Raw genomic sequence first — 16030 nt, 5'->3', positions numbered from 1 at the left:
AGAATCCAAGGGTAGAAACCACAGTTTATACTTCCATTATAATTTTTATTGATTATAAATTGGGGGAAGTGCTAAATTAGCCTCCAGGGGAACAGGATTCACATGTCCACAGAATAGAAAACTAGCAAACTAGTCTGTAGATATCTATTCAGTTGTCCCTGACAGGCCATCAAATTAGCCTGCTCTCACAAATTAGCCTGATCTCAAAGCCTGGAAGAACTGAACTGGGAGACTCTTTAGAGAGTGTCCCCAAATCACGGACTTTCTCATCTTCTTTTTGTTTCTTCTATTCATACTGAAGTATATTGCTTTGAACAATGCTAAGTTCTTTGCTTAAATTTTTATTTCCTAGTTTTTCCAAATATAAGTAACATGTAAAATATATTTTAATGGAGAGATAGAGATAGACAGATAGATAGATATCCTTAAGTCTGGTGTTTAGTGAGTATACTGGAGGTAAAAGGAGTAAGTTTAGGAATAATAGTAATTCTTGTCACCTGGTGAAAATTGAGTACATAAATCACTTGAAACTGTTTTCAAAACTTTTCAAGGATATTATATGGGGACATGGGGCAAATATACTAAGACTTGACAGCAGTTTTAGTCAGTTCCACAATTTTTTGACGTGAAGTTATGTTTGCCAGATTGTTTCTAAAGAAACTTCAAGATTTAGAATCTGGTTGTTACTTGTTCTCTCACTAATCCTCCCAAGCTCTCGTGTTACCTGATAAAGTCTATTAACTTTATTACTTTCTGCATTTTGTAGCTGGAAAATGGCAGCTGCAAGGTTGCGTAATGAATGCATCGTTAAGGTGAGGCGAGGACTCTTGATCACCATTTTGCTGCTGCACTTGAGGGAGAAAATATGAGTACCGAGGGTCAATTAATGATATTCACCTAGCTCAGTAAAGCCTCAGCTGTTCTCCATCTTGACCGCACACTAGACTCACTTGTGGAGCTTAAAAGGCCAGTGCTGCCTGGGTCCCGCCCCTAGAGATTCCTGTAATTGATCTGGGATGTAGCCTGGGTGTAGGAATTTTTTAAGCTCCTCAAGTGATTTTATTTTATTATTAAAATCTTTTTTTTTTTTAAGATTGGCACCTGAGCTAACATCAGTGGCCAATCTTCTTTTTTTCTTCTTCTTCTTCTCCTCAAAGCCCCCCAGGACATAGTTGTATATTCTAGTTGTAGGTCCTTCTGGCTCTGCCTTGTGGGACATCACCTCAGCATGGCCTGACAAGCGGTGCCATGTCTGCGCCCAGGATGCAAACCTGCGAAACCCTGGGCCTCCGAAGCAGAGCACGCAAACTTAACCACTCAGCCAGGGCTGGCCCCTCCTCAGGTGATTTTAATGTGCAGACCAGCCTGACATTCACTGCACTCAAAGGCCCCAACGCATACTTTGCCCAACTTAATAAGACTGATTTAAGATCATCAATTGCTTACTGTGTTCCTGAAGTGATTCTCAGATAATCAACTCTTGCACTAACTGCTCTGAGTGGAAGTCTTGTTTCCTAAAATCCAGGTGCTAACATAAAGCACCTAAGGTCAAGGAATATTTGATTATTCTGTTAATACTAATCCTAATCAAAAAGCCATTTTTAAAATGAGACTTTCAGTAAACTAAGTTCTTCCTATATTAGAGCTTAATTCCTTCTATCTTTCTACTGAATTACTTAATTCGTTGCAAAATATCTCATTTCTTTGCCCTGAAAATAATTTCTAATTGTCTGAACAATAGGAAAAGTTCAAGATATCCAGCTAGAATCTTTTATGCTAAATGTAATATCAGCCATGACCAGTCACATAAAACTCATCTAATTTCATTCTCCTCCACATTTGGTGCTAACTACATGAAAACAAGATGGCTAAAAGGGAGCTCTAGTTCTTTTTTTATTGGTTCTAGTTCTTCTTTACATGAATCTTCATCTCTCTGGACTTAAGCATTCTTGTCGTATAATTTGGTCAAAATCAACTTGCAGACATGAACATTGCTGGTATCAGTTAACAAAGTACACAAAGAGGTTAACAAACAGGTGGGTCTGATGTTTTTTGTGTAAAGAAATACTTGGTTCTAGAGTAATCTAGAATTTCAGGCCCTGCACTTCCAAACCAAATACTTACATTTTCTAGGAGGCAAACAGCAGCAGGATTCCCACGAAATGCTTTTGCTGTGAATGCGTCTGCTATGAAAATAGGGAGCTTCATTTTCCTTGCAAGCTGTTTTCACAAGCTCTCAAAACTGCTGGCAGTCTGCTTTGCTTCTTGTTGAAAAAACTAAAAAGTTAATGTTTTACTTGGTGTACAGAAGCAACTAGCAGTTCCCAGATACAAAGTCAAGCAATTATTCTAAGACACCTACGTTCAAAGATATGTGATCCCCTAATTTTTTTTTAAGCCTCTAAATTGAATTTGTTTTAAAATACTGGTTGAATAGAATATTTTCAAGTTTTCTATTGACCTTTAATACCCTACATATACTTAACATAAGTATGTTCTTTCTTAGAGTAGCCAAAACTAGCTCAGGCTACGTTTTTTAATGAAGTGCATGAAATATCCAAGGGGCACATATGTTGCTTACAGTCTCCCAATAAATATGACTATCCTTTATTTATTTATGTTAAATTGAAGTATAGTTGACATACAATATTATGTTAGTTTCAGGTGTATACTACTCTTTTAAAAGAATGCATTTTTTCTAATTACAAAAAATATGTTCATTATAAAAAACTCAGAAAATTAAGAAGAGTGACATCAGCGACATGGTGGAGTGAGCTCACCCAGAACTCACTCCCCTCCAAATTACAACCAAAAGGAGCAACTTCATTCCAGCCAAAAAAATCCTAGTAACACAGAGATCGTCAGAGACCCACAGCAGCCAAATGACGGAGGGCAGAGAGGCTGGAGCCACCCTTGGAGGAGCTGGAACCAGGTAAGAGAGAACTTCACTCCCTCCCCTAGAGACTGGGATTGCTGCGGGCGAGGGAAGGAGCGGGGGAGTGTCCACATGTCCAATGGATCATCCAGGACTCCAACCGCCTGTGCAGTGGAAACCCTCTAATGGGGGAAAGCTTTCCGTGGGGGTACCCCAGCAAGCCAGGGCCCCAGGAGACCAGAGAGGGAGCGCTGAACGGACTCCAGGTCTGCGCTGGAGAGAAAGTGCCCCTCCTCCCCAACCCGTGCTGCACCCCGGCCATCACAGCTGAAGGCGGAGGGCTTAGAATGCGTGGTTCTCAACCCCCATCTAGTGGCGACAGGCTGTAACTGCAACCAAATAATAGCATTATGTGCAAAAACCGCTCCTCTACCATCCAGCAATTTATAAAAGCTCCAGACCAGAAGGAAAACAATAAAAACACAGAAGTATGCCCTGAGGACTTGGAAATAGGTAAATTAAGTGACAATGAATTCAAAATAGTTATCATCAAAAAACTCAATGAGGTGAAGGGAAATATAAAGAAACAAATCAACGAGTTCTGGAGGTACTTCACAAAAGAGATTGAAACTATAAAGAAGAATCAATCAGAAATACTAGAGATGAAAAATACAATGGATCAGATAAAACAGAATATGGACTCCCTGAATGCCCGTGTAGACACCATAGAGAGCAAATTAGCATAATTGAAGATAGGCAGGTTGAATGGCTCCAGACAGAGGAAGAAAGAGAACTAAAAATTTAAAAAACTGAAGGAAATCTCAGAGAAATAGCCGACTCAATGAGAAAATGCAACTTAAGAATCATCGGTATTCCTGAGGGCATGAAAAGGAAAATGGAGCACAAAGTGTGCTCAACGACATAATAGCAGAGAATTTCCCAAATCTAGGGATTGAGAGAGAAATGTGTGTGGAGGAAGCTTCCAGATCTCCTAGATTTGTCAATGTAAAAAGACCTACAGCAAGGCATATAGTAGTAAAACTGGCAAAAATGAATGACAAAGAAAGAATACTCAGGGCAGCAGGCAGAAGAAAATAACCTACAAAGGAACCCCTATCAGACTTCCAGTGGATTTCTCTACAGAAAATTTACAAGCTAGGAGAGATTGGAATGACATATTCAAAACTTTAAAGGATAAGAATCTTCAGCCAAGAATACTCTATCCAGCAAAAATATCCTTCAGATATGAGGGAGAAATTAAATCTTTTCCAGATAAACAAAAGCTAAGGGACTTCATAGCCACAAGACTACCCCTACAAAAAAATCCTCAAGAAGGCCCTCATACCTGGAAAAAGAAAAAAAGGGAGAAAGGGGTCACAAAACACAGAGTGGGGAGACAAATAGATAGAACCAGAATAGGATAGCAAATATTCAACTATAGCATTAGGATAAAGGGAAGGAAATCACCAAAGCAAAGACAATCTTATCACTCTAACCACAAACTCACAACACAAGTTCGAATAAGAGATGAAAATAATAATCTAGGAGAGGAGGAGGAAAGGGACTGAATCAGTTTAGGCTAAGGAAGTCAGAGGCCACCAGAAAATGGACTATGTTTTGCACAAGATTCTGAATGCAAACCGCAGGGTAGCCACTAAACTAAAAAGCAGAACAGAGACACAAAGCATAAATAAGGAAAAAGCTAAGAAACTCAGCACAAGAAATTGCAGAAGTCAATGGGTAGGCTAAAACACACAGGACGAGAAACAAAGGAAACACAGGAAAACTGGAAAATGAGTGACAGAATGACAGCATTAAGCCCTCATACATCAATAATCACCCTCAGTGTAAACGGATAGAACTCTCCAATAAAAAGACACAGAGTGGCAAGATGGGTTAAAGAACAAGATCCAACAATTTGTTGCCTCCAGGAAACATACCTCAGCTCCAAGGACAAACACAGGCTCAGAGTGAAAGGGTGGAAGAAAATACTCCAAGCTAATAGCAAACAAAAGAAAGCAGATGTTGCAATACATATATTAGACAAAACAGATTTCAAGATAAGGCAGGTAAAGAGAGACATAGAGGGCCAATACATAATGATCAAAGGGACACTTCATCAAGAAGAAATAATGCTTATAAATATCTATGCACCCAACACAGGACCACCAAAGTTCATAAAGGAACTACTAACAAACTTAAAGGAAGATATCAAAAATAACACAATAATAGTAGGGGACCTCAACACCCCACTCACATCAATGGACAGATCATCCAGACAGAAAATCAACAAAGAAACAGTGGAGCTAAATGAAAAGCTAAAACAATTGGACTTAATAGACATATATAGAACACTTCACCAAAAAACAGCAGAATACACATTCTTCTCAAGCGTGCATGGAACATTCTCAAGGATAGACCATATGTTGGGAAACAAGGCAAGCCTCTACAAATTTTAAAAAATTGAAATAATAACAAGCACCTTCTCCAATCATAATGCTATAAAGCTAGAAATTAATTACAAGAAAAAAAGCTGAGAAAGGGACAAAGATGTGGAGACTAAACAATATGCTATTGAACAAGCAATGGATCATTGAAGAAATTAAAGAAGAAATCAAAAAATGCCTGTAGACAAATGAAAATGATAACAAACCATACCAACTCATATGGGATACAGCAACAGCTATATTAAGAGGGAAATTCATCACAATACAGGCACTTCTTAACAAACAAGAAAAATCCCAAATAAGCGATCTTAAACTACACATAACTGAATTAGAGAAAGAAGAACAAACAAAGCCCAAAGTCAACAGAGAGAAATAATAAAAATCAGAGCAGAAATGAATGCTATTGAAACAAAAAAGGCAGTAGAAAGGATCAATGAAACAAAGAGCTGTTTCTTTGAGAAGATAAATAAAATTGACAAACCCCTAGCCAGGCTTACAAAGAAAAAAAGGGAGAAAGCTCAAATAAACAAAATCGGAAATGAAAGAGGAGAAATAACAACAGACTCTGCAGAAATAAAACAGATTATAAGAGAATACTACAAAAAACTATATGCCAACAAAATGGATAAGCTAGAGGAAATGGATAAATTCTTGGACTCCTACAATCTCCCAAAGCTTAGTCAAGAAGAAGCAGACAATTTGAACAGACCTATCACAAGGAAAGAGATTGAAACAGCAATCAAAAGTATCCCAAAGAATAAAACCCCAGGACCAGATGGCTTTCCTGGGGAATTCTACCAAACTTTCAGAGAGGATTTAATACCTATTGTTTTCAAGCTATTCCAAAAAATTAGGTAGGATGGAACACTTCCTAACACATTCTAAGAGGCCAACATCATGCTGATACCAAAGCCTGACAAAGACAGCACAAAAAAGGAAAATTACAGGCCAACACTGCTGATGAACATAGATGCAAAAATTATCAACAAAATTTTGGCAACCTGAATTCAGCAATTCATCAAAAGGATCAGACATCATGATCAAGTGGGATTCATACCAGGGACACAGGGATGGTTCAACAGCCGCAAATCCATCAACGTGATACACCACATCAATAAATTGAGGAATAAAAATGACATGATCATCTCAATAGATGCAGAGAAAGCATTTGACATGATCCAACAGCCACTTATGATAAAAACTCTGAACAAAATGGGGATAGAAGGGAACTACCTCAACATAATAAAGGCCATATATGACAAACCCACAGACAACATATACTCAATGGGCAAAAACTCGGCGCCATCCCCCTGAAAACAGGAATGAGACAAGGTTGCCCTCTATCACCACTCTTATTTAACATAGTACTGCAGATCCTGGCCAGAGCAATTAGGCAAGAAAAAGGAATAAAAGGAATCCAAACAGGGAGGGAGGAAGTGAAACTCTCGCTGTTTGCAGACGACATGATCTTATATATAGAAAACCCCAAAGAATCCATTGGAAAACTTTTAGAAGTAATCAACAACTACAGCAAAGTTGCGGGATATAAAATCAATTTGCATAAATTAGTAGCATTTCTATACTCTAATAACAAACTAACAGAAAAAGAACTCAAGAACACAATACCATTCACAATCGCAACAAAAAGAATAAAATACCTCAGGATGAATTTAACTAAGGAAGTGAAAGACCTATACAACGAAAACTACAAGGCTTTTCTGAAAGAAATGGATGACAACATAAAGAGATGGAAAGACATTCCATGTACATGGATGGGAAGAATAAACATAGTTAAAATGTCCATTCTACCTAAAGCAATCTACAGATTCAATGCTATCCTAATCAGAATCCAAGTGACATTCTTTACAGAAATAGAACAAAGAATCCTAAAATTCATAGGAGCAACAAAAGACCCCAAATTGCTGAAGCAATCCTAAGAAAAAAGAACAAAGCTGGAGGCATCACAATCCCTGACTTCAAAACATACGACAAAGCTACAGTAATCAAAACAGCATGGTACTGGTACACAAACAGGTGCACAGATCAATGGAACAGAATTGAAAGCCCAGAAATAAAACCACACATCTATGGACAGCTTATCTTCGACAAAGGAGCTGAGGGCATATGATGGAGAAAAGAAAGTCTTTTCAACAAATGGTGCTGGGAAAACTGGAAAGCCATATGTAAAAGAATGAAAATTGACCATTCTTTTTCACCATTCACCAAAATAAACTCAAAATGGATCAAAGACCTAAAGGTGAGACCTGAAACCATAAGGCTTCTAGAAGAAAACGTACACAGTACACTCTTTGACATCAGTATTAAAAGGATCTTTTTGGACACCATGTCTTCTGAGAGAAGGGAAACAATAGAAAGAATAAACAAATGGGACTTCATCAGACTAAAGAGCTTCTTCAAGGCAAATGAAAACAGGATTGAAACAAAAAAACAACCCACTAACTGGGAAAAAATATTTGCAAGTCATATATCTGACAAAGGCTTAATATCCATAATATATAAAGAACTCTCACAATTCAACAACAAAAAATCAAACAACCCGATCAAAAAATGGGCTGGAGACATGAACAGACATTTCTCCAAAGAAGATATACGGATGGCCAATAGGCGCATGAAAAGATGCTCATCATCGCTGATCATCAGGGAAATGCAAATCAAAACTACACTAAGATATCACCTTACACCAATTAGAATGACAAAAATATCTAAAACTAATAGTAACAAATGTTGGAGACGTTGTGGAGAAAAAGGAACCTTCATACACTGCTGGTGGGAATGCAAACTGGTGCAGCCACTATGGAAAACAGTTTGGAGATTCCTCAAAAAATTAAAAATAGAACTACCATACGATCCAGCCATTCCACTACTGGGTATCTATCCAAAGAGCTTGAAGTCAGCAATCCCTAGAGTCCTATGTACCCCAATGTTCATTGCAGCATTATTTACAATAGCCAAGACGTGGAAGCAACCTAAGTGCCCATGAACGGATGATTGGATAAAGAAGATGTGGTACATATATACAATGGAATACTACTCTGCTGCAAAACAGAACAAAATCATTCCATTTGCAATAACATGGATGGACCTTGAGGGAATTATGTTAAGTGAAATAAGCCAGCTAGAGAAGGATAATCTGTGTATGACTCCACTCATATGAGGAATTTAAAAATGTGGACTAAGAGAACAGTTTAGTGGATACCAGGGGAACGGTGGGGTGGGAGGTGGGCACAAAGGGTGAAGTGGTGCACCTACAACACAAATGACAAACATTAATGTACAAGTGAAATTTCACAAGATTGTAACCTATCATTAACTCAATAAAAATTTTTTTTAAAACTCAGAAAATTAAAAAGTGACCCATAACCACACAAATGCGCAATAATTTCTTTCAATTTAACATAGTCAAAGGAGCCTCATACGTTAATTAACTTTTGTGTTATTTTATAAATCTGCAAATGGAGACTGATACAGATTTGTTAAAATAAAGCTTTTTGTTATAAGAATAATACTTTCTCTTTACTGAAAATCTACAAAATACAGAAAAGCAGAAAAAAAGAAGAATCTCCTATACTTCTACTCCCTGGAGATAAGTTCTGTTAACATTCTGGGTGTTTCCTTTGCTTTACTAGAAAGCATGGATTTGTTATAGTAATGGAGGGAATCCTCCCTCCCAAAATTATAGAACTTTTTAAAAATTCAGCAAATTAGGGGTGCTTTCTTTAAATCTAAAAGAAAATAACTCATTCTAACATGTATTTCTTGTTCTCAAGGAGGTTAAGATAAACAACCTGGGAGGCCCTGCTGGCTGCCCACACCTCCAGGCAGCTCCCAGACCTACGCCTTTCTTTTTCTTCTCTTTTTTTTTTCCTTTAATTTATTATACAAGTGTTTTGCTTAATTTTCTTGCCAAATGCCTGCTTTTTTTCTTTTTTGCAATTGAAGTATAATTGACATATAACATTATATTAGTTTCAGGTGTACAACAGGATTCAAAATTTGTCTACATTGCGAAATGATCACCACAATTAGTGTAGTTAACATCCATCACCATACGCAGTTACAAAAAGATTTTTTTTCTTGTGACGAGAACTTTTAAGATCTACTCTCTTAGTAACTTTCAAATATGCACTACAGTATTATTAAGCATAGTCAGTATGCTGTACATTACATCCCCAGGACTTAATTATTTTATAACTGGAAGTTTGTACCTTTTGACCCCCTTCAATAATTTCACTAAGTTTGTACCTTTGACCCCCAAGCAATAACATTATCATTTTAGATATATAGTGCTTAATCGGAATCTTTACCCTCTTAACAGTATAGCATGAGTATTTTCCAAGAGCACTAAATGCTTCAAAAATGTTGTTTTAATAGATATACAATAGACTTATAGATATTCTATAAATTTAATAGAATAATTTGGTGAATAAGTTTTTTTGTTTTTGTTTTTTGTGTGAAGATTAGCCCTAAGCTAACATCTGTTGCCAACCTTCCTCTTTTTCCTTAAGGAAGATTGTCACTGAGCTAACATCTCTACCAATTTTCCTCTATTTTATGTGAGATGCCACCACAGTGTGGCTTGATGAGTGGTGCTAGGTCCACGCCTGGGATCTGAACCTGCAAACCCCAGGCCACTGAAGCAGAGCATGCGAACTTAACCTCTACACCACCAGGCCAGGCCCTTAAGTTATTTCTAATTTTTCACTCATAAAGATAATGTAGGGATCAAATTGTTGAATGTAAATCTTGGTCTGCATTTCTGATTCTTTAATTATACTAGATTCCTAAAAGTGAAATCCCTAGGTCAAAGTGTATAGATATCTTAACTTACACATACAGTTAAATTTATTTTCAGAAAGAGTGTACTGGGGCTGGCCCCATGGCTGAGTGGTTAAGTTCACATGCTCTGCTTCAGCGGCCTGGGGTTTTGTTGGTTTGGTTCCTGGGCGTGGACATGGCACCACTCGTCAGGCCATGCTGAGGCAGCATCCCACATAGCACAACCCGAAGGACCTACAGGTAGAATATACAACTGTGTGCTGGGGGGCTTTGAGGAGAAGAAGAAACAACAAAAAAAATAATAAAGAGTGTACCCATTTAGATAGCATATGAAAGTGTCCTACCCATTGCTAATCTGATAGATAAAAAATCTTGAGTTTTCGTTTGTGTTTCTTGAATTATTCTAACTAGACTATAAAGAGCATAAAGTCAGAACTTATTCTTGTTTTCCTTCACTGCTATAATTTCAGTTCCTAGAACAATGCCTGGGACACAATAAGTATTTATTGAATTAATTAAGTGAATATGCTGAGCATACATCAAAACTGGACTTTCATACATTGACTGACAGAGTTTCTCAACATGGTATCATTTGCCAGCCAACATTTCAGTTTTAGTAGCATCACCATTATTGGCATTACATTGCAGTTTGTTTATGCAATTATTTGGAAGTTTTATTATAGGTTGCTCTGATTTTAGAAAATTTGAATGAAGAACAGAAACAAATTAAGGTCCTGATACTGAAGCATAGTTTTCATAAATTTAACAGAATTGACATTGTTATGGAAATCATAGGTGTGCCAAAAGGAACAATGTTGAACTTCATTGAATTCATTGAACTTCAGCCTCATTGGTCCTAGCCATCAGCTACATGTTCAACTGGATGAGAAAATATATATTGAAAAGATTGTCTAATTTTTCTACAGTGATCATGAATTATATGTGCAAGTTTTAAAAATAAAATGTTTGGGGGCTGGCCCAGTGGCGTAGTGGTTAAGTTTGCACTCTCCACATTGGCAGCCCAGGGTTGGCAGGTTCAGATCCCGGGTGTAGACCTAACACCACTTGTCAAGCCACACCGTGGAAGCACCCCACATAAAGTAGAGGAAGACTGGCACAGATGTTAGCTCAGCAACAATCTTTCTCAAGCAAAAAGAAGAAGATTGGCAATAGATGTTAGCTCAGAGCCAGTCTTCCTCACAAAAATAAATAAATAAATGTTTGTTTAAATGGTCTTCTGAAGTTTTCATAATCTAACTCAGTACAGAAGAATAAAATTTTACAACTAAGTACTTTATCAGGCTCCCAGAAATACTACATTGCTTCTCAAATGAAAACATTTATTTAAAGGGAAAAAATTCTCAAAGACTCTAACAGCCAATGTCATTAGCCTGTTTAACAGCCACCACCCTCCACCCCTCCACCGCACACCCCCCCACCCCCCTGCCCGACACACACACTGGTACTTCTCTTTTCCTAAAAGAAATCTGATTTTGTTTGGGGAGGCAATGTGCCCAGCCCCATCAATGAATCATAAATGGTCTAAGCCAAGCAGGATGATCTCGTTCTCCTTTGCCAGATGCTCACTATTCCACATTCTCTTGTAGCTAGAGATGTCTATATGACCCAATTGGGGTAAGATTGCTGGAGGGATTCTGGGGAAAATCTTTTGCTTTCTGATAAAAGGGCAGATCTGACAGGAGAGTGGACTGCCACTGCCCCCCCCTCTTTTTCCTGTCTTGAACATGTTGCTGATGCCTGGAAATGCAACAATAATCTTTTGACCATGAGGTGACAAATATGAAGATGAAAAGCTAACAAACTAGGTAAGAAATAAAGAGTATAGGTTCTTGATGATATAGTTAACCTGCTAAATAAACATGAGAAGCTCCTACTTCCAAACTTCTTAAGTAAACAACAAATCATTGTTAGTCCATGTCGTAGCAAAAATAATCATTCAAATCATTGTTAGTCCATGTCGTAGCAAAATAATGGCTCCCCAAAGATGTCCACATCCAAATTTCAAGAGCCTGAGAATACGTTATGTTACGTGGCAAGGGGGAATGAAGGTTGCAGATGGGATTAAGGTTGCTAATAAACTGACCTTAAAATAAAATTACTCTGGATTATCCAGTGGGCCCAATGTCATAGGGGTCTTTAAAAATGGAAGAGGGAGGCAAAAAAAGTCCAAGTCAGAGAGAGATTTGAACATGCTATGAGGCTGGCTTGAGGATGGAGGAAGGAGCCACAAGCCAAGGACTGTAGGTGGCCTTTAGAAATCAGAAAAGGCAAGGAAACAAATTCTCCCCTAGAGCCTCCAGAAGGAGCAAATGTGGATTAGCCAGTTCAGGACGCCATAACAAAATACCATAGACTGAGTAGCTTAAACCACAGAAATTTATTTTCTCACAATTTGAGAAGTCTAAGATCAACATGCCGACAAATTTGGTTCCTGGTGAGGACTCTCCTCCTGGCTTATAGACAGCCACCTTTTTGCTATGCCCTCACATGGCAGAGGGAGGAAGGGAGCAAGCTCTCTTGTACCTCTTCTTCTTTTTTTTTTATTGAGTTCATAATGGTTTACATCAATGTGAGATTTCAGTTGTACATTATTTCTTGACTGTCACCACGTAAGTGCTCCCCTTCACCCCCTGTGCCCACCTCCCACTCCCCTTCCCCTGGTAACCACTGAACTGTTCTCTTTGTCCATGTGTTTGTTTATATTCCACATATGAGTGAAATCATATGGTGTTTGTCTTTCTCAGTCTGGCTTATTTCGCTTAGCATAATTCCCTCCAGGTCCTTCCATGTTATTGCAAATGGGATGAATTTGTCTTTTTTTATGGCCGAGTAGTATTCCATTCTATATATGTACCACATCTTCTTTATCCAGTCATCAGCCGATGGGCACTGGGATTGTTTCCATGTCTTGGCTGTTGTGAATAGTGCTACAATGAACATGGGGGTGCATATGCTACTTTGAATTGTTGATTTCAAATTGTTTGGGTAGATACCCAGTAGTGGGATAGCTGTGTCATATGGTAGTTCTATTTTTAGTTTTTTGAGGCATCTCCATACTGTTTTCCATAGTGGCTGCACCAGTTTGCATTCCTACCAGCAGTGTATGAAGGTTCCCTTCTCTCCACACCCTCTCCAACATTTGTTATTTTTAGTCTTAGTGATTATAGCCATTTTAACAGGTGTAAGGTGGTATCTTAGTGTAGTTTTGATTTGCATTCTCCTGATGATTAGTGATGTTGAACATCTTTTCATGTGTTTATTGGCCATCTGTATATCTTCTTTGAAAAAACGTCTGTTCATATCTTCTGCCCATTTTTTGATCAGGCTGTTTGTTTTTTTATTGTTCAGTTGTGTGAGTTCCTTACACATTATGGAGATTAACCCTTGTCAGATATATGATTTGCAAATGTTTTCTCCCAAGTGGTGGCTTGTCTCTTTGTTTTGATTCTAGTTTCCTTTGCTTTGCAGAAGCTCTTTAGTCTCATGAACTCCCACTTGTTTATTTTCTCTTTTGTTTCCCTTGTCTGAGAAGACATGGTATTTGAAAAGATCCTTTTTAGTTCAATGTCAAAGACTGTACTGCCAATATTATCTTCCAGGAGTTTTATAGTTTCAGGATGTATCTTCAAGTCTTTGATCCATTTCGAGTTTATTTTTGTGTATGGCATGAGATTGTGGTCTACCTTCATTCTTTTGTGTGGGCTTTCCAGTTTTCCCAGCACCATTTATTGAAGAGACTATCTTTTCTCCATTGTATGTTCTTGGCACCTTTGTTGAAGATTAGCTGTCTGTAGATGTGTGGTTTTATTTCTGGGCTTTCAGTTCTGTTCCATTGATCTGGGTGCCTGTTTTTGTACCAGTACCATGCCGTTTTGATCCCTACGGCTTTGTAGTACATTTTGAAGTCAGGGATTGTGATACCTTCAGCTTTGTTCTCTTTTCTCAGGATTGCCTTAGCAAGTTGAGGTCTTTGGTTGCCCCATATGAATTTTAGGATGCTTTGCTCTATTTCCATGAAGAATGTCACTGGGATTCTGATTGGGGATTGCATTGAATCTATAGATTGCTTTGGGTAGCATGGACATTTTAACTATGTTTATTCTTCCAATCCATGAGCAAGGAATCTCTTTCCATCTCTTTATGTCATTATCAATTTCTTTCAGAAATGTCTTATAGTTTTCATTGTATAAGTCCTTCACCTCCTTGGTTAAATTTATTCCTAGGTACTTTATTTTTTTAGTTGTGATTGCAATTGGAATTGTATTCTTGAGCTCTCTTTCTGTTAGTTCGTTATTGGAGTATAGAAAAGCAACTTATTTTTGTAAATTGACTCTGTACCCTGCAACTTTACTGTAGTTGTTAATTATTTCTACTAGTTTTCTGATGGATTTTTTGGGGTTTTCTATATATAAGATCATGTCGTCTGCAAACAGCAAGAGTTTCACTTCTTCATTCCCTATTTGGATTCCTTTTATTCCTTTTCGTTGTCTAATTGCTCTGGCCAAAACCTCCAGTACTATGTTAAATAAGAGTGGTGATAGTGGGCATCCTTGTCTTGTTCCTGTTCTCAGGGGGATGGCGTTCAGTTTTTGCCCATTGAGTATGATGTTGTTTGTGGGTTTGTCATATACGGCCTTTATTATGTTGAGGTAATTGCCTTCTATCCCAAATTTGTTAAAAGTTTTTATCATAAATGGCTGCTGGATCTTGTCAAATGCTTTCTCTACATCTATTAAGATGATCACGTGCTTTTTATTCCTCAATTTATTGATGTGGTGTATCATGTTGATGGATTTGTGGATGTTGAACCATCCCTGCATCCCTAGTATGAATCCCACTTGATCATGATGTCTGATCCTTTTGATGAATTGCTGAATTCAGGTTGCCAAAATTTTGTTGAGGATTTTTGCATCTATGTTCATCAGTAGTGTTGGCCTGTAATTTTCCTTTTTTGTGCTGTCCTTGTGAGACTTTGGTATCAGAGTGATGTTGGCCTTGTAGAATGTGTTAGGAAGTGTTCCATCTTCCCTAATTTTTTGGAATGACTTGAGAAGGATAGGTATTAAATCCTCTCTGAAAATTTGGTAAAATTCCCCAGTAAAGTTGTCTGGTCCTGGGGTTTTATTCTTTGGGATGCTTTTGATTACTGTTTCAATCTCTTTCCTTGTGATTCGTCTATTCAGATTATTTCTTCTTGACTCAGCTTTGAGAGATTGTAAGAGTCTAAGAATTTATCCATTTCCTCTAGGTTATCCATTTTGTTGGCATACAGTTTTTTGTAGTATTCTCTTATAATCCGTTGGATTTCTGTGGAGTCTGTTGTTATTTCTCCTCTTTCATTTCTGATTTTGTTTATCTGAGCTTTCTCTCTCTTTTTCTTTGTAAGTCTGGCTAGGGGTTTGTCAATTTTATTTATCTTCTCAAAGAACCAGCTCTTTGTTTCATTGATCCTTTCTATCGCCTTTTTTGTTTCAATAGCATTCATTTCTGCTCTGATTTTTATTATTTCTCTCCTTCTGCTGACTTTGGGCTTTGTTTGTTCTTCTTCTTCTAATTCAGTTAGGTGTAATTTGAGATTGCTTATTTGGGATTTTTCTTGTTTTTTAAGGTGAGCCTGTATTGTGATGAATTTCCCTCTTAATATGGCTTTTGCTGCATCCCATATGAGTTGGTATGGTTTGTTATCATTTTCATTTGTCTCCAGATATTTTTTGATTTCTCCTTTAATTTCTTCAATGATTCATTGGTTGTTCAATAGCATATTGTTTAGTCTCCAGATCTTTGTCCCTTTCTCAGCTTTTTTTCTTGTAATTAATTTCTAGCTTTATAGCATTATGATCAGAGAAGGTGCTTGTTATTATTTCAATCTTAAATTTATTGAGGCTTGCCT

General features: G+C 37.6%; 1 protein-coding gene across 1 annotated transcript in view; it reads right to left on the bottom strand.

Moving 5' to 3' along the window:
- PBLD (phenazine biosynthesis like protein domain containing) overlaps positions 1-16030 on the bottom strand; it is a 49067-nt gene that overhangs the window by 16306 nt on the left and 16731 nt on the right. The window contains exon 2 of the mRNA XM_046653896.1: positions 2125-2277. Within this exon, the coding sequence (XP_046509852.1) occupies positions 2125-2208 (84 nt within the window). The 5' untranslated portion in view covers positions 2209-2277. The remainder of the gene's footprint in view (positions 1-2124; positions 2278-16030) is intronic.

Source organism: Equus quagga, chromosome 2 (genome assembly GCF_021613505.1).
Source record: "Equus quagga isolate Etosha38 chromosome 2, UCLA_HA_Equagga_1.0, whole genome shotgun sequence".
NCBI classification, from domain to species: Eukaryota; Metazoa; Chordata; class Mammalia; order Perissodactyla; family Equidae; genus Equus; species Equus quagga.
Note: the sequence above shows the minus strand (reverse complement) of the source record. Positions and strands in the feature narration are given on the sequence as shown.